Consider the following 20,340-nt stretch of genomic DNA (forward strand, 5'->3'; position numbering starts at 1 on the left):
ATTTCTAAGTTTTAGAGTCATGAATTGGCAGCCACATTATTTAAAATAATTCCTATTAAATGAGAATCTTTTTGTTCCTAGCTTTTTGCCTAGCTTTTTTTAAATTATAAAAGCAGAAATTCATTATGGAAAATCTGTAAAGTACAGAAATGTATAACGCAGTTGGAAAAATTCATTTGTATCCCTTCCACCAGAGGTGACTGCTATAACATTTTAGCATATTTACTTCCAGATTTTTCTCTCCAAAATTACACCTTTTATACAATAGTATATACTCCTTTTTTTTTTACTGAACTTTACAAGCATTTCTCTACATCATCTGTCAGCACCATTTTTAGCAACTATTACATGTGCCATCATGTGGCTCCATCATTATTCACTTAGTCATTCCATTAATAGCGGATACCTCAATAAAAAAAAAAGAAAAACAGTGAGAATTCAGATCATTTACAATTTTTTGCTACCATAAATGAGGCTGTAATAACTATTCTAATACATAAAATCTTGACACATAGTTGTGTGTATGAGCTTTGGATGGATGCTAACAAAAGAATTATTCATTGAAAGGGCATGATATACATTTTGAGGATCTTAATACATTATTAAAATTGCGTTTTAGAGCGTGTTCCAATTTGTACTCGCATCAGTGGTATATGAGAGTGATCATTCATAGCAACAGCAATAACTATATCAGCAGCTTACAGATACTGAGCACTTAACTACCAGCTGGGCACTAAGTGTTTTACATGAATTAAATTATTTAATCCTAAAACAACACTATGTGGTGGATACTATTCTTATCCCTACTTTATAGACGAGGAAACTGGGGCACAGAGAAGTAAAGGAACCTGCCCAAGGTTACACAGCTAGAAAGCAGCAGGGCTGGAATGGAAACCCAGGCAGTCTGCTCCAGAGCCTGTGTTCTTAACCACCCCGCTACGCTGTGAACATGTTCCAGCACCGCTGCTAAACCTACCCACGGCTGGACGTCACCACGCTGCAGACTCTGGATGATCAACGCGAAACACTTCACCAAGTCTTGATAGGAGATCACGCCTTGGAAAGCAAGTCAGCCTAATGTTATTTTCATGGTTATTTCTGCAGATCAAAGATGTCATTAATCTTAAGGATACATAAATGAAGTGGAAGACAAGTACTTTATGGACAAGTACTTTCTGTACTTTATGGATGGGAAAGGAGAGAGAAATTAAACCCCCCAAAAAAGATTCAATGCGTTTCTAAAGAAAGAAATTAAACTCAGTGCCACAAGATAACACACTTAGTAAAATATTAAGGAATATCTTTTCCTTTTTTTAATAATTATAATTTCACTATGGTATATGTTTTGGTTCCCATAACTATAGCATAGAAACCACCTAAGTCTTATGCTTCAGGCAGGAGAATAAAATAGATTCTATGAATTGCCTTGTGGTAGTACAATTCTTGATTAGAATGTGCCAATGCATTATTAGAAATGAATCTGATAAAACAGGAACCAGATGTCCACATGAGACCAGCAGTACACATTATACTATTTCCAAAAGACTTCAAAATAAACCCAAGAAATAACAGGAAAAATTTCACTTTACAATCAGGATGGATACCTACTACTGCTCATTTTGCACCACAGCTGCTCAGCAAAATCGAGATCACCCCGTACTGTGAAGAGACACTCGATGGAGCGATCAACGGCAGCACTGTCATGCTTCACTGTCTGAAAAAGAAGCAAGCGTCAGAGATACTCAGTTTACTAAAAAAAAAAATATATTGAAATAGTTTAAGGCCAAACAGCTTTCAAATGCTGCTCCAAGAAAATGTGGATCCACGAACACACACACAGATGTGAACTAATTTTCTACAACTTCATTCACTAATGAGGAGATACAAATAAATTGACAATGACAAACAGGACCCCTAAAATTGTTTTAAAACTGTGATGACTAAAAGCAAGCATTTGACTTTCCTTCCATGTAAAAATATTTAAATTGCCTTTGTCTCCATTTTCCTATTTGTCAAAAGACAACCTATTTAGCTTAATTTAATAATACCATGTATGGCACATCAACATACCATCTCATAGTATCTTAGAATACCATAGTAATACCACGTTATGGCATATTAACATAGTCATTTCTCCTTCTCTGCAGTTGAGCAATTAACCTACATATGTATTAATTCTCTTTAAAAATACTTATCAGATCTTGAGGAAAACAATCACCAGTACTGACGTTAAAGAAAAACAAGAAATTACCCTCAAAACACTGTCATGGCTGTGCCAGATCCATTTGAGATGGTATGACACAAAAGATAACATTACAACCAAATTTCAAAGCTATTTCAGTGTACATTTTTAACTGATAATAATCACTTACCTCTGTGTCTTTTTTTGTAGAGTCACCAAATCCATCCAGCTTATTTAAGTCTAGAAAGCAGCAAAAGCTTATTAACTCTGGATTTTATTTTTCTGCTTTCCAAATAATTTCCATCCTAATCCCATTTTCAAATGTCAAAAGGAGGCAGTAGAAGTATAATGGGGAGTTTAGCACGTTACTTCCCTCTCCAGTGGACGCCATAACCGGTACACCCCAGGTAACGGTGTGAGGGGGAAGCGAGGAACAGTGAGCCCCCGACACACAATGTCGGGCAGTGATAGGTACTCAAAGGTTACTGCCCCATCCCTCTTCTCCTACAATCTCAAATACAATTGTGGGATATAAAATTTAAATTAAATATTATTCTTAAAATTGCATAGACCTTTAACATTAGCAGTTCAGAACAAAAGCTGCCCCTCTGGCCATGGCAGACCTCACAGTTTTATACATATCTCAACCAAAAAGAATACCAAGCCAAAAACGACAACTTATATTTAGATATAGCAAGTATAAATTCTCAATTAAGAAAATAAACGGTAAAGAAAATATAAACAATATCGAAGTGTGAGTTAGGAAGACAAACACCATTCAGAAATTCCTGCATGAGTTCAACGGCAGATTTTGCTTCCAGAGGCTCAGGCCATTCAGTTACCCCAGTCCTCAAACCATCAGCCAAAACCTATGGGAGACGAAAAACATCAAACAGAAAAACTTGTTAGCAAAAAACATAGTTTAATCAATAAGGATGCCTTTAATAATAACATTAGCCATTATAATATTTCTTGAATGTTTAATCACATGCCAGGAACCGTTGAGGGTTTTATAACTAGTATGGTATTTAACCATCACAAAACCCCTATGAGGCAGATATTATCATCATCCCCATTTCATTGAGGCTAAGAGAGGTTAAGCAACTTGCTCAAGGTCACTTGATTAGTAACTGACAGTGCCAGGACATACATCCAACAGTCTGATGTCAAAGACAGTGTTCTGAACTATGATACCATATGCACAGATGCTACAGAGGATTCAAGACCGATGAGCCTGCCTGAAGAAGCTTGTAATTTTGGTTAAGAAGGACCGATAATTCAGATGCAATAATCAGAAAACAGCAAACGTGAAACTGAATGGAAGTTTATATAAAAACAATATAAACGTGTATGCCTGTACATACAATATCTAAACCAAAGGAAGGAAAAGGGTCCAAAATAGGCTAGAATAGCCAGAGGAACAATGTGAAAGAGGAGCTCAGCTCAAATGTGGGGACCATCAGCAACAGCAGGGAAGGAGCACGGAATAAGACGAGGAGGGTGGGATGCTTCCAACCAGGGCAGAGAAAACACCCAGGGAACGGTGGGAAATAAGGTTAGAACGAATAGGGGCTAGACAGGAATAGCGATCTTAAAACCTGAAAAGACTTTTTAGTTCATATGGAAGGCAACAGCCACTGTTGATTTTTTGGCAGGAAAATGACATGATCAAGTAGTTAAGAATTCCTCTGTCAGGGCTGGCCCAGTGGCGCAGAGGTTAAGTTCACATGTTCTGCTTCTCGGTGGCCCAGGGTTCGCCGGTTCAGATCCCGGGTACGGACATGGCACCACTTGGCAAAAAGCCAAGCTGTGGTAGGCATCCCACGTATAAAGTAAAGGAAGATAGGCATGGATGTTAGCTCAGGGTCAGTCTTCCTCAGCAAAAAGAGGAAGATTGGCAGTAGTTAGCTCAGGGCTAATCTTCCTCAAAAAAAAAAAAATACAATACAATAAGTAAATAAATAAAGAATTCCTCTGTCAAAAATACCCAGGATGGATTCTACGGAAAAAAAAAAGAAGAATGTTTCTCAACAGAAGTGATATCATCCTCCAGCCCCAGGGGGTCTTTGGAAAAATGTGCAGATAATTTTGGGTGTCACAATGACTGCGGGTACAGGAGCACTTTGAGCATTTAGTTTAGTGGGGGCCAAGGATGCTAAACATCTTGCAATGTGTTCAATGGTCCCAATCACAAAGAATGGTCCTGCCCAAAATGCTGATAGCGTCCCTGTTGAGAAACAATGAAGGATCATTAGAGTGGTCCAGGAGGGAGGTGATCAGGGCTTTAACCAAGACGGGAACAGCGAGAGAAAGCTAAGAGGAACAAAAGAACAGTTTATTCAAGAGAGAGAATACGTAGAATAAAATAAAAATGCCTACTCATTTATAAAAATACAAAGGATTGAATCTGGAGAGAGTATGGCCATGTGCAGATCTAAGATTCTGTGGTTTATAAGGGAGATTATAACAAAGCATGGACTTCCAAGTCAGACAGACAGACATGGATTTGAATGAGTTTTGAACCAGCCCTTCCACTTACCAGTTGCCAACACCTCAGGAAAATAAGGGAACAATCCAGAACCATGTGCTTGGCACACAGAGTGGCAGCTTCTAGCTGTGGCAATTAGTGGTGATGATAGATATAATTCTTACTAAAGTAAAATATAAAGTTTCTAGCCCAGGAAATTGGAGGAATGGTGGAACCACAGACAGCAATGGGGGATTTTCTAAGGGGATCTAACCTGGAGAAGATTTCAAGTTTCATTTTGGACATACCGAGTTTGGGGTCATAGCACTCTATGAAAGTGGGAAATAATTAGGTGGAAGGGGGAAAAGTAGGAACTGGGATCAGTTGAAAGATGGGAGTCTGGAGTTCCCTCATAAAGGCCTTAGTCAAATCACTGAATGGCCAGGCTCTCTGCCAGGGTGGAGAGAGAGGGGCAGAGACACGAGGGTTGTATGATAGAAGCCCACAGGAAGGGTCCTGAAAGAGGAGCTTTCAAGAAAGAAGAAAGGTGAGAAAGGGAGAAAAAGCACCAAGTTTTGTACAAACAGGGAAATAATAACAGCAGGGAAAAGAATTAAAATGCTTGGTACTGTGCTAGATGCTGAAGGCACCACGGGGCACCCGGCACTCAAGTCTCGTAGGGGAGACAGAGAAGTAAACAAATGACTGTGTTTGATAAACACTCTGACAAGAGGTGTGTGCAGAGTTCTACAGGAGCACAAGGCACAGGCAGCATAAGCCGTCCTCAGGGATCAGTGCAAGCATCCTAGGCGAAGACGTCACCAAGAGCTCACCCGGCAAAGGGGTGGGAGAAGGGTACACTAGGCAGATCAAGACACACACATCAGAAAGTGACAAAGTGTGACAGGATCGGAGCTACTATAAGCAGGAACTCAAGACGGTGAGGGCTGGGGGTTCAGTGTGAGTGGAAGTAGGGTGTAAGATTAAGCTAAAGAAATAAGTAGGAGCCAATAAGAACATGAAAAGATGCTCGATATCATTAGCCATCAGGGAAATGCAAATCAAAACTAGAATGAGATACCACTTCATCCCCACCAGGATGGCTATAGTTTAAAAAGAGAGACAATATCAAACACTGGCTTAGATATAGAACACCTGGACCCCTCATACACGTCTGGTAGGAACGTAAAGTGGTACAGCCGCTTTGGAAAACAGTTACAATTTGGCAGTGCCTCAAAAGGTGAAACATAGGGTTACCATATGACCCAGCAACTCCAGCCAAGAGATGTGAAAACATATGTCACACAAAAACTTGTACACGACTGTTCACGGCAGCATTATTCCTAATAGCCCAACGTCGAAACAACTGGAATGTCCATCAGCTGACGAATGGATAAACAAAATGTGGTGTATCTAGACAATGGAATGCTATTTGGCAATAAAAAGGAACAAAGTAATCTAGAGAAAGTAGATTAGTGGTTGCCAGGGGCTGGAGGGGTCCGAGGTGACAGCTAATGGGTAGTGGCTTCTTTATGGGGTGATGAAAATGCTCCAAAATTAAATATGGTCATGGTTGTACAACTCTGTAAGTATACTAAAAACCAGTGAACTGTACACCTAAATGACTGAATTTTATGGGATATAATTTATATCTCAGTAAAGCTGTTAAAAAAGAAAAGAAAAAAGAAATAAGTAGGGCAATGACTGGATATAGCTGGCTTTGTACGCCAGGCTAAGACATTTGGAATTTCTACTGCATTAAAACAAGGCATCCCTGAGATTCAATTTGTAGAGTGCAGCTAAAATTACCGAAACATAAAATTCTTGAAACACATGCTCAATAATCTTTAGCATCAATCAAAATCCCAGTTACTAACAAGAAGCCTATATACGCATTTGGAATAAACTGGAAGCTGACCCACCCTGTCATATGAACAAAACCCAAATACTCCAATAGAAAAGACAGAAGAGCTGTAATTTTAACTATCTAACTCACGCTCCCTGTAACTGAAAGGACAACTACCACGTAGTAAAATTAAACTGCCCAAATTGCCATAAGTATCTAATGAATACACAACATTCAGAACAAATTTTGAAGAATGCAACACTAAATAACAATAATATGAGCAAACATTTTTATGAAAACATGAGATTGAATGCAAGTCACAAATTCCAGAAGGATACTCACAAGGAGAAATTTCAGTTCTCTGTGAAGGTGACTCAAAGGACCTCTGGGTTCTCCTGATTCCACCTTAATATTCTAAAAAGTTCCCAAAGTCAGTTTTCACTGGTAATCACATCCTCTGGGCATAAGGTCACAGTTAGTTGCATTTCAAAGTACCCACTCACTAAAAAATATATTTCATAAAGCACGAATGAATTGAAAAAGAGGGGCCATACTTGATTTAGCACATCGTACCCAGATACCATAAATACTGCCCATCCCCACAGAGTAACCTCAGTTCAGGCCATCACATCCTCTCTCTACACCACACTGTACCTACATGCAACAATGCTCTCCTCACATGCTCTGTTTGACTGAATTTCCAAGAGGACAAGTGGGAGAAATATAAATAGATACATCTAAGGCTCAACGAGAAATTTAGCATTACCACACCCCAAAAATAAAACCCCTCTAATAAATACATTCATTAGACGCCTTCTAACTAAAGCAACAATGTGTGTCTTAGTCAGAGGTCAAGGTTTTAATATCTAAGATCTTAAAAAAAGGGGGGTGATGAAAGAAAAGACAAAAAAAGGGGTAAATGTCATTGTATATAAATTCATATTGCAGAAAAAGAAAAACATTAAGAATATAATTATCTGGGGGCTGGCCTCATGGCACGCTCCACTTCAGCGGCCCAGGGTTTCGCTGGTCTGGATCCTGGGGAAGGACATGGCACCACTCGTCAGGCCACACTGAGGTGGCATCCCACATGTCATATGACTAGAAGGACCCACAACTAAAATATACAACTATGTACTGCGGGGATTTGGGGAGAAAAAGCAGAAAGAAAAAAAAAAGAAGATTGGCAATAGTTGTTAGCTCAGGTGCCAACCTTTAAAAAAAAAAAAGAATATAATTATCCATAATCCAGCCACTCTGAGGGAACCACTATTAAGACTATCCAGGCTTCTGTGTATATATTTTTTAAAAACATAGTAGAGATCCTATGATATATACAATTTTGTAGTTTTTCCTTTTGTTTGCTTAATAATAAGCATTTCCTATTATTTTTAAAGAGACTTTAAATTATGATTTTTAAAGAATGTATATCTCATCAGGGAAATCTATTTTAATCATTTCCCTATTGAACATTCAGGTTTTGTTTTTAATATTTTGGAAACACAGCTGTATCACTGCATTGAATATCTTTGTACATGTATTTTCCTTAGCCATTCTAATTTAAGACAGATTTCTAGAAATGTAAATATAGGGTGAAAAGGCTTACTAATATAATGATTCTTGATGTGTTGCCAATAGCTGCACTCTTTTTTTTTTTCTTGAGGAAGATTAGCCCTGAGCTAACATCTGCCACCAATCCTCCTCTTTTTGCTGAGGAAGACCGGCCCTGAGCTAAGATCCGTGCCTGTCTTCCTTTACTTTATTAGTGGGATGCCTGCCACAGCATGACTTGCCAAGTGGCGCCATGTCCACACCCGGGATCTGAACCAGCGAACCCCAGGCTGCCGAAGCGGAATGTGCACACTTAACTGCTGCACCGCTGGGCCGGCCCTCTGCACTCTTTTAAGAATAGCTGAGATAAGTCACTTTGATGACTCCATTTGAGTCCCCATTTGAGAGACTTTATTAATCACTGCAAAATTCTTAAGGCACATAATTGCAACACTATGGGCAACTGATGGATCAGATAGCCTGGCAACACCGCCACTGGCTGCCCTGGTGAGACTTTAGGGGCCAGCCGAGCTTTTCAGAGTTGTCTGCCTGGGGCCAGAAGCACGCAGCACTAGCAACAATTGTGTGAAAATTAAACCCACATTTAGGGGCCTCATTAACTCAACAGGAAGCAGGCTCTGCTCCTACCAGAGTTGCGGTTGAAGAGAGTGGGGGGATTTGAAGAATCTCATCCACGGGACTCCAGGAAATATCCAAAGTGATCACAGTCTGTGACGCGGTGACTGTATCGTCCAAGGCAGTGGACTTAAAGAGCTCATACTGGGCAAAGCCCCTGGCTGTTACCTAAAGGGTACACCCAGCAGAGCAGTTAGATATGCTCTCACACGTCAAAGGCCCGTTACCAAAACGACTTCGATCCTTCTCCCCCAAGAAGAAAAAGAGCCACACTTTCATCTCAAATAGAAAAATAAGACAATTATCTTTAATCCCAAAGATTAGCTAAAAGGCAAGAAGGCAGATATTTTCAGTCACTAGCTTATATGAAAATAAATACAAACATGTTGATACTACAGAAAAATATCTAGTCACATTAGGAGTGAAAAAACCTTTAAACCAGGAAGGCAGGTTGATAACAGCTTGAAGAAAATAATATGAGTAGAAGAGAAGTACTTACAGTGGACAAGTGATGTCTTTTCTTGTGTGAATTTTTTAAGTCTTCAAGATTTACAGAATAATTTTTATCTGCTATAGGAGATGAAACAAAGAAAAAAATGTAAACGTTTAATTCAAAATTACATTGCTAGAGCTAGAAAATTATAATCCCTCAAATTCTGAGGGTACCACAACTTAACCCTAATAACTGTTAAAATAAAATTTTAAATCACAAATGAATGAAATCTTTATAACAGAATGAAAGTGGAACAAATGTCAATACTACTAGCAAAAGTATAATTAAATGCCTACTACGAGACCGGAATTATGTCGTCATTACATTCAATTTTTTATTCTCCAATGAAAATTTCCAAAAATCCACACATATAAATCAAATGAAACCCAAACAAAACAGGTATAAACTCCTATGCAGACGCGTGGAGATCTGTTTCCCGCGTTCCCGGACTATCTCCTATACGACAGGTTACATGCTCTATCTCCTATACGACGCGGTTACACACTCCAGCAGATTCATGGTGGCTAACAAGCTCCATCGTGGGCACTTCCCTTTTAACAGTATCAATTTTCAGTAAAAACCACAAAACAACAACTATACAAATAAATAAATACACACACATCCACATCCCCATAAAAGTAAGAAGAGAAGCACTCACCTTTACAAGTGGCCATATATAAGACAACTCCTGTAATGCTGTTATTTGTTGTGATAAGCTCAGCTCCCAGCCAACAGGTACCTTCAGGATCTGAACCGTCACACCTTACCCAGAGGGGAGGGAGGGCAGTAACCGGCCGATTAATCTTCAAATGGGTCATATTAGGATTGTGAGCCATAGTGTACAGTCCAATTAACTGCCTTGAAAACAAGAGTAGGAAGAATAAATTATAAGTACAGATTGTCAATCAGTCAACAGGTTTCTTTTCCAAAGATATCATGAAGGGTACCTACGATTCTGACTCTTCTGATCACCAAGATTCTGCACACAAGTCCAATGTGTGGGGGTTTCCCTCACACCAAACAATTCTCCAACACCAGTTGGGTGTCCTACATTTCAACTCAATCCTGACACTATCTACCCGGAGACAGCGTCAGCTCCCATGGGCTAACGGCTCAGTCCTTCAAGGCTGCCTCTCTTCCCATCCAACTTCAGATGACACTGCAAGTCCAGGCTGCCTCCTTGCTTTTGATCAACCAGCCAAAGATTAGAGGTTCCAACAACCCCCTTCCTTGGGTTCAATTAATTTGCTAGAGCAGCTCACAGAACTCAGAGAAACACTGTACTTACTAGATTACCGGCTTATTATAAAAGGATATAACTCAGGAACAGGCAGGTGGAAGGGCTGCACAGGGCAAGGTATGGCAAAAGGGCACGGAGGTTCCACGCCCTGTCCTGGCATGCCACTCTCCCTGCATCTCCACATGCTCCCCAACCCGGAACCTCTCCAAACCCTTGCCTTTTGCATTTTTGTGGAGGCCTCATTACATAACCATGATTGATTAAAGAACTGGCCTTTGGTGACTGAACTCAATCTCCAGCCCCTCTCCCTTTCCAGAGATGGCGGTAGGACAAAAAGTTCTAACCCTCCAAATCACACAGTTGGTTCCCCTGGCAACCAGCCCCCATCTTTAGGTTACTTAGGGGCTTTCCAAAAGTCATCTCATTAACAAAAGACACCTTCATCATTCTCATCACCTAGGAAATTCCAAGAGTTTTAGGAACTCTGTGCCAAGAACAGTGGATGAAGACCAAATACATGTTTCTTATTATAAATCACAATATCACAGTATCCCAGAAACAAAAATCTGGAAATTAAGTGGCAAAACACATAAATATTTCACCTAGTTAAGAAGTCGGAGAAGGGTACAACAGGCAGATCAAGATACACACACCAGAAAGTGACCAAGTGTGACAGGATTATAGCTGCTACAAGTAGGGAGTTCAATACGGTGGGGAAGATGTTCAGTGGAAGTGGAAGTAGGCTGTGAGATGAAGCAAAAGAAATAAGTACGATATGTCAATTATATCTCAATAAAACTGGCTGGGGGTGGAGGAGGGAAGAAAGTAGGAGCCAATACACCCACGAAAAGATGCTTGAGGTCATTAATCCCTGGAATGCTTAAGGAAATTTGAATATAGACAGTGAATTAGGTAATAGTATTGTAGCAATGTTAAATTTCCAGATTTTGATCATTGTTCTGTGGTTATGTAAGAGAATGTACTTTTTCTTAGGAAATACATAGCGAAGTATTTAGGGGTAAAGGAACACAACATCTCCAACATACTGTCAATATTTCATTTAAAAAGTGTGTGAACTCAACAAGAAAAACCAAAGAACCTGATCGTAAAATGGGCAGAGGATCTGAACAGACATTTTTCCAAAGAAGATATACAGATGGCCAACAGGCACATGAAAAGATGTTCAACGTCACTAATCATCAAGGAAATGCAAATCAAAACTACACTTAGATATCACCTTACACCCATTAGAATGGCATAATTTTATGGCATATAATTACCAAGACGAAAAAAAACAAATGTTGGAGAGGATATGGATAAAAGGGAACCCTCATATACTGCTGGTGGGAGTGCAAACTGGTACAGCCACTACAGAAAACAGTATGGACATTTCTCAAAAAATTACAAATAGAAATACCATACGACCCAGCCATCCCACTACTAGGTATTTATCCAAAGAACTTGACATCAACAATTCAAAAGAGACTTATGCACCCCTACGTTCATTGCAGCATTTTCACAATAGCCAAGATGTGGAAGCAACCCAAGTGCCCGTCGACTGAACGGATAAAGAAAATGTGGTGCGTATATATATATATATATAACACACACAATGGAATGCTACTTAGCCATAAAAAAAGACAAAATTGTCCCACTCGCAACAACATGGATGGACCTTGAGGGTATTATGTTAAGCGAAATAAGCCAGACAGAGAAAGACAAATACTGTATGATTTCATTCATATGTGGAAGATAAATAACACATGGACAAAGACAACAAATCAGTTGTTACCAGAGGGGAAGGGGGTTGGGGGGTGGGCATATGGGGTAAAGGGGCACATTTATATGGTGACTGACAAATAATAATGTACAACTGAAATTTCACAATACTATAAACTATTAAGACCGCAATAAAATTTTTTTTAAATGTGTGTGATATGTGTATTTATATAGATGGGGGCGTGGAGGAGGAGTAGAAGAGGAAGAATAAGAGAGAGAAGGACAAAGCAAATGCAGCAAAACGTAAATACGTAATGGGTGAATCTGGGTCAAGGGTATAGAGAAGTTCCTATACTATTCTTTTAACTTTTCTGTAAATTTGAAAGGGTATCAAAATTAAAAGTTACCCAAAGGCATCACAATCCCTGACTTCAAAATGTACTACAAAGCCTTGGTGATCAAAACAACATGTACTGGTACAAAAACAGACACACAGATCAACGGAACAGAACTGAAAGCCTAGAAATAAAACCACAAATCTACGGACAACTAATCTTCCACAAAGGTGCCGAGAACATACAACAGAGAAAAGACAGTCTCTTCAGTAGCACTGGGGAAACTGGACAGCCACATGCAAAAGAATGAAAGTAGACCATTATCTCACACCATACACAAAAATAAACTAAAAATGGATCAAAGACTTGAAGATAAGTCCTGAAACTATAAAATTCCTGGAAGATAATATAGGTAGTACACCCTCTGACATCAAACTTAAAAGGATCTTTTCAAATACCATGTCTTCTCAGACAACAGAAACAAAAGAAAAAATAAACAAGAGGGAGTTCATCAGACTAAAGAGCTTCTGCAAAGCAAAAGAAACTAGGATCAAAACAAAGAGATAACCCATCAATTGGGAGAAAATATTTGCAAATCATATATCCGATAAGGCATTAATCTCCACAATATATAAGGAACTCACACAACTGAACAACAAAAAAACAAACAGCCCAATCAAAAAATGGGTAGACGATATGAACAGACAATTTTCCAAAGAAGATATAGACATGGCCAATAAACACATGAAAAGATGTTCAACATCACTAATCACCAGGGAAATGCAAATTGAAACTACACTAGCATACCACCTTATGCCAGTTAAAATGGTTAATCACTAAGACTAAAAATAACAAATGTTGGAGAGGGTGTGGAGAGAAGGGAACCCTCATACACTGCTGGTGGGAATGAAAACTGGTGCAGCCACTATGGAAAACGGTATGCAGATTCCTCAAAAAACTAAAAATAGAACTACCATACGACCCAGCTATCCCACTACTGTGTATCTACCAAAACAACTTGAAATCAATAAGCCAAAGTAACATATTTACCCCTATGTTCATTGCAGCACTATTCACAATAGCCAAGACATGGAAACAACTGAAGTGCCCATCGACTGATGATTGGATAAAGATGATGTGGTGTGTATATATATACGCAATGGAATACTACTCAGCCATAAAAAAGACAAAAGCATCCTATTTACAACAACATGGATGGATCTGGAGGGAATTAGGCTAAGAAAAATAAGCCAGACTGAGGAAGACAAACACCAGATGATTTCACTCATATGTGGAAAATAAACAAGCACATGGACAAAGAAAACAGTTCAGTGATTACCAGGGGAAGGGGGTTGGGGGTGGGCACAGGGGGTGAAGGGGAGTACTTATGTGGTGACAGACAAGAAATAATGTACAACTGAAATTACACAATGATGTAAACTATTATGAACTCAAATAAACAAAAAGTAACAGAAGAAAAAAAAAAAGGTACCCAAAAATGTGGCCTAAAAATTTTTTTCAAAGAGATGAAAACTGAATTTATTACCAACAGATGTTCAGGCAAGGAATTTCTAAGGGATTGTACTTCAAAAAGGAAATACAATGATCCCAGAAGGCAGGTCTGAAAAGCAAGAAGAACTGGAGAGCAAAGAAACAATAAGCACGTGGATAAACCCCACACAGATGCTGACTGGAGAAAAGCACACAAACAAACAATGTTTAAGGTGTGAGGGAGAAAAGAAAAAGGCCAAATATGACTTAAAACGAAGAAGCTAGGAAAGAACTAACTACATAAAAATTTTAAAAGCTTCAACAAAGCAAAAGAAACAAAAACCACCAAGAAGGAAAGTCACTTTGTGAACACTGTTGTTATACTCATTATTCTCTAATGTTATTATTTACATGACTATATTCTCCAGAACTTGATGGCAAAGACTTTTTGGTTTTGGAGGTGAGGGAAGCGGGCAGGGGGAACTGCATATGGCCACACGGGGGCGGGGGGAGGTGGTGGAGGCAGGAAGTGATGCTGGCAGGACAGAGAGACACAGCAGAGTTTCCAACAGGGGCACGACTGGCGTCTGGGTGGGATAATTCCTCGTGCAGGAGAGCCTTATGCATCGTAGGATGTTTACCATCCACAGCCCTGGCCAATAGCTTCCCTCAGTCACTGTGACAACCAGAAAGTACCCCCACATATTTCCAAATGCCCGCTGGGTATGGCACTCCCCGTGGAAGACCACCGGACCACACAATGAAGGTTCGTAAGGAATTTGCATTTTACCTCACTGATCACAAGGCAATGAGAAACGCTGAAGGATTTTTAAGCAGAGAAGCAACACAATCAGGCTCTCTTTTTATAAAGATCACTCTGACAGCAGCGAGAAACAAAGATTGGGGGGGAACCAGACTAGACACAAGGAAAACAATTAAGAAGCAACAACAATAAAGGGCACAAGGGCGTGGAGAAAGGGAAGATGATGCAGTCTTCTAGGCCATGTCTGGGATTCCTATGGGATATTCCAGGAGGGTGCTCCCTGGAGAGTTGGGTATACATATCAAGGGAGAGAAGGAAGGAGTCGGGGAGGGATCTGGGCCAGATACATTTCTTCCCCCAATGTTTATAAGGATGCTTCCATTTAAATCCTACCCTCCACCTCTACTCCTATCCCGACATGAAGAAAATACTTACCTTGCTCTCCCAACTGGTAAAGCGAGGGGTCCAACATTGTCACCAGTAGAGAAATCAGAAATAGCAGTTTCTTCAGGTTGTAGCTCTTCCACAAGACTTGCTTCTTCCTTTTCTAAAGGCTTTAAAAATGTTTCTTCTTATTTAACCAGGTAAAAGAACACTTAAGACAAGTCAACTCTTCACTATGCTGCAACATCCTGCAACAATTTCTAAACCCTCAAGCACAAATAATTGGGTTACAGCAAGAATCATAGCTACACACCAGTTTGGTACCAAGAGATTTTGCCATTAGAAGCATTTCCACTGTCCTATAAAGATATTGATCTAAGTTGATACTGATAAAGGAAGCATCTGATGCCATTAGAAAAGGAAGTGCTCCATCATGTACAAAATGATGAGCTGAAGACAAAATACCGAGGGAAACCCATGGCAGAGTCTCCAATTTTGTCAGATTTTTCACTCCCCAAACAGCTCTTAGTCCTTAAGTCTAATCCTCTGAGAGCTATCCGTTCTCACTGGTGTTACAGGGTACTGATATCTACGTGTTTCTGATGTCTATTTGTTTACGTAGTTAAATAGCTCAGCCTTGCCATTACTGGCAATAACAATAATAACAACAATTGTAAGAGTTAACATTTCCTGAGCATCACTATGTACTAGCTTCTGTTCTAAGTTTTCCTTTGTTCTTCATAAAAACCCTGATATGGATGCCATTATTAACCCTGCTCTATAGATGGGAAAACTGAGGTAGCAAATGGCTAAATAAATTGCCTAGAATAACAGAGCTGCTGAGTGGCAGAGCCAACATTTGAACCTAGGTATTCTACCTTCAAAACTCAAGTTCTTATCCTTTAAGCTCTTGTGGCAGTAAATATTCTGCCCACGGAATAGGTATCAGATCGAGATGTTTCCTTAACTTTGAATTTCTTTTGCTAGTTCCCAGATTTCATTCCCTTCCAGGCCTGGCTTTCCAAATAGTTCCCAGAACCAGAGGTACCCAAGAAACGTCATTTTTTCTATGTACTACTTTTCAATATCTATGTCTAAAACTCATGCTTTAAGCTCTACTGATCTTTGCAGGAATAAAGGCCATTTTAAGCGTTTCCCATCCCCAAATGCCAGGGCCTCAGTGACTTCCAGGTGACTCCTCCCAACTGCAAGCTGCATTCGCACTAGTATCCTCACCCAGATGCCCACGAATCCCTCTGCTCATCTTTACCTTTTCCTAGGAAACTCACCTTCATCTGACCATCTTAGTTTTTTCAGCTGTTGCTCTATGTACCTTTCTCCTTCTCCCCATATCAAAAGTCTAAATTCAACCACATAATTCACCTATAACTATTTTCCAAGCATCTGTCCACCATAGACAAGCAGTATTAACACCCTTTCATTAACATAAAAGACAAAAAAGTAGCTCTCTCCTCAGAAAGGAGTTTTCGTGCATGTATTTACACTGAAGAGCGCCCTGCTCACTCATCTCAGTGCCCACCCAGACAGCATGAGAGTCTGAGCAGACAGAGCTGTTCTTTCTAAAGGAACGCCCACTTTCCCCTATTACAGCCTATTTCTATCTACTTCAGGAAACAATGTGACCAGAGGAATGGGTTCCAGCCCCAAATCAACCGTGTAATGTGAGAGCATTATCAGCACTCAATGAAAATCATTATAATTGCTCTGCCAAAACAGTTACCACAATTAAAAGACACAGTGGGGGCCAGCCCCGTGGCTAAGTGGTTAAAGTTCCGAGCTTAGCTATGGTGGCCTGGGGTTCACGGGTTCTCATCCCAGGTGCGGATCTACTCCACTCATCAGCCATGCTGTGGAGGCCTCCCACATACAAAGCAGAGGAAGACTGGCACAGATGTCAGCTCAGGGCTAACCTTCCTCAAGCGAAAAAAGAGGATGATTGGCAATGGATGTTAGCTCAGGGTGAACCTTCCTCACACACAAAACAGACAACAACAAAAACCCACAAAGGCTTAAGGTTGTAATTATAAAGTGATGTGAAAACTAAGTTCCCTCTTCTTACATTTAACAAACAAAAATTAAAGTAGATCTTCATGAGTCACAGTTACTCAGGTTGTGCTATTCAATATAACAGCCACTAGCCACACGTGGCTATAGAGTATTTGAAATGTGGCTAGACCAAAGTGAGACGAAGTGTGAAATACACACTAGATTTTGAAGATGTGGTATGGAAAAAAGAATTTAAAATATCTCAATAATGATTTTTATATTAATTAGGTATTGAAATGATAATATTAGATTAAATACAAAGAATTATTAAACTCAATTTCAGACCCAGCAAATCCCACTCCTGGGTATTTACTGTAAAGAAAAGAAAATTTATGCCCACACAAATATCTCTAAAAAAATGATTATAATAGCTCTATTCATGATCACTGAAGACTGAAAACAACCCAAATGTCAAGGGTGAATGGGTACTTAAACTGTGGTATAGCTATACCATGGATACTACACAGCAATGAAAAGAAATGAACCACTGATACACACACAACTTGGATGAATGGCAAAGGCATTACACTGAATGAAAGAAGCCAGATGCAGTCCACACTGTATGATTCCATTCATAACATTCTTAAAAAGACAACACTACAGTGAGGGAGGAGAGATCAGTGGTTGCCAGAGGGTAGGGGTTGGGGAAGGGTATGATTTTAAAGGGATAGAGCAAAGGAGGTTTTTGGGGTGATGGAATTGTTTTGTGACCTGATTGTGGTGGTGATTACCAGATTCTATATGTGTTAAAATTCACAGAGCTGGACAACAAAAGAAAAAAAATCAATTTTACTGTATGATAATTAATTTCACTTTTTTTTTTAATGAGGCTACTAGAAAATTTTAAATTATATATGTGGTTCACATTCTGTTTCTATTGGACAGCAGTGTGTCTATTCCTAAAAAATGAGAATCCACCTTCACTAACATGCTGATAAAAAGAAAGTGTACATCTGAGATTATTCCCAAGAAACCAAATTTGGCTATTAAGAATTCAACAACCACAAAGCCCAAGCACTTACCACTTTTTCCATAATGAATATGACATCATTTTCATTTAGAATATTTTTCAAAGGGTTTGGTTGGCCTTTGCTGATCAACTGCACTTGGATATCAGTCTATTAAAAACATAATGCCAAGCTATGTTATATATATACACACATATATATTTGTACAAATATTCAAACACACAAAGCCCAGTTCTGTGCAAGTAACTGGAAAAGAGAATTTGAACAAAACAGCATATATGTATATTTAATTTTACTGAGGTCATAATAGTTTATAACATCGTGAAATTTCAGTTGTACATTGTCAGTCACCATATATATGCGCCCCTTTACCACTCATGCCCACCCCCCAACCCCCTTCCCTCTGGTAACCACTACTCTGTTCTCTTTGCCCGTGTGTTAGTTTATCTTCCTCATATGAGTGAAATCATGTGAAGTTTGAACAAAACAATATTTTAAAAATAAGATTTCATTTATTCTTTGCCCATGTTGTTTTTCATGTTTAGAAAATCTAGCTCTTATATCTTTATCTACACATGCTTCAAGACCCACCTAAAGTGCACCCTGCCTTGTAAAGCCTTCTTTCGATTACGATCACACCGACATCCTCTTCTTCTAATCATAATGTATTTACTGTTATGCACCAAATTTGCACTTTACTAAATATTATCCTTTCTTCTGATTGTACTATGGAATTTAGAACTTTAATTTATTAATTTATAGCAACTGTATATTTTTTCATTCCAATTGCAATAGACATTTATTGTAGAAAAGTTAGAAAATAGATGGCTAAAAGATTTTTTTTTTGGCTGAGGAAGACTGGCCCTGAGCTGACATCTGTGCCAATCTTCCTCTATTTTGTATGTGGGATGCTGCCACAGCATGGCTGCTGACGAGTGATGTAGGTCCGCACTGGGAACCAAATCTGAGCCACCAAAACAGAGCACACTGCACTTAACTACCAGGCCACAGGGGCAGTCACTAAGACATTTTTTTAAACTCACCTATAATTCTACTAGCCAAGTTAATCACTACTGTTATTAGCCTGGTTGGTACATAGTTTGCCAGATTTTTTCCCATATGTATAAATAAATCTATTTAAATAGAAATGTATCTATTAGATACATAGATAGGATTTTGCTTAATAAAAATAGGATATTCTAATAGTTTTAATATCATGAACTTCTTTCCATGCCATTAAATGTTCTTTTGCTGTCTAGTACCATGGCTCTCCCATCATATAACTAATTCCATATTGTTTGACGTATGGAGTTATTTGCTATAATAAACAATTGCTAACGGACATCCTTGAATTACTTGCTTAAGAGGAATATCTAAAATCACACTGATGTTGTCAAATTGCCTTTCAAATATGTCACACCCACATGTTTGCAATCCTATCACTTACATTAACACAGAGTAGTTTCATTATTTTCATCATTTCATAGCAAAAAAATACTATCCTATTGTTTTAATTTTCATTTATTTGATCACTAATGAAGATAACAGTCTTTAATATGATTACTGACAAATATCTCTCATTATTTGAATCTGTTTAATTTCTTAGTTTGGCTATTAAAGCATTTAGATATCAAGTTCAGAGAGTAAAGGATGCTGTGTTATTCTAACCTACTAGGTTCCTGGGTTTCAAGTGCTGTTGTGGGTTGAATTACGTCCTCCCAAAAGACATGTTGAAGTCCTAACTCCTGGTTGTTCTGAATGTGACCATATTTGGAAAGAGGGTCTTCGCAAATGTAATCAAGTTAAGATGAGGACTAACTTGTATTACGGGGGCCCTAAATCCAATGACTGGTGTACTTATAAGGGGTGAAAGATTTAAAGACATAGACACACAGCAAGAACAGCATGCGTTAACAAAGGCAGATATTGGAGTGACGTGTCTACAAGCCAAGAAACACCAAGGATTGTTGGAAACCACCAGAAGCAAGGAGGAGGGAAGGAAGGATCCCTTCCCAGAGCTTTCAATAGGAGCATGGCCCTGCTGACACCTTGATTTCAGACTCCTAGTCTCCAGAACTGTGAGAGAATAAATTTCTGATGTTTTAAGCAAACGAAATTGTGACACTTTGTTACAGCAGCCCTAGGAAACGAATACAGGTATCAAACAGCAAGAATTCAGATAAGGAGGGATTACTACA

General features: G+C 39.1%; 1 protein-coding gene across 6 annotated transcripts in view; it reads right to left on the reverse strand.

Annotated features, from left to right (window-relative positions):
- ZWILCH (zwilch kinetochore protein) overlaps nucleotides 1-20,340 on the reverse strand; it is a 39,825-nt gene that overhangs the window by 15,753 nt on the left and 3,732 nt on the right. For 4 of the 6 annotated variants that reach the window (XM_008518109.2, XM_008518106.2, XM_070623053.1 and 1 more), the window contains exons 3-12: nucleotides 18,197-18,292; nucleotides 15,159-15,277; nucleotides 9,834-10,033; nucleotides 9,182-9,252; nucleotides 8,695-8,850; nucleotides 6,838-6,909; nucleotides 2,958-3,051; nucleotides 2,373-2,422; nucleotides 1,609-1,714; nucleotides 977-1,056 (exon numbers count right to left, since the gene is read on the reverse strand). In XM_008518109.2, coding sequence (XP_008516331.2) covers nucleotides 977-1,056; nucleotides 1,609-1,714; nucleotides 2,373-2,422; nucleotides 2,958-3,051; nucleotides 6,838-6,909; nucleotides 8,695-8,850; nucleotides 9,182-9,252; nucleotides 9,834-10,033; nucleotides 15,159-15,277; nucleotides 18,197-18,292 — 1,044 coding nt within the window. The remainder of the gene's footprint in view (nucleotides 1-976; nucleotides 1,057-1,608; nucleotides 1,715-2,372; nucleotides 2,423-2,957; nucleotides 3,052-6,837; nucleotides 6,910-8,694; nucleotides 8,851-9,181; nucleotides 9,253-9,833; nucleotides 10,034-15,158; nucleotides 15,278-18,196; nucleotides 18,293-20,340) is intronic. The other 2 variants (XM_070623044.1, XM_070623028.1) reach the window with 1 other exon arrangement.

Source organism: Equus przewalskii, chromosome 1 (genome assembly GCF_037783145.1).
Source record: "Equus przewalskii isolate Varuska chromosome 1, EquPr2, whole genome shotgun sequence".
Taxonomy (NCBI): Eukaryota; Metazoa; Chordata; class Mammalia; order Perissodactyla; family Equidae; genus Equus; species Equus przewalskii.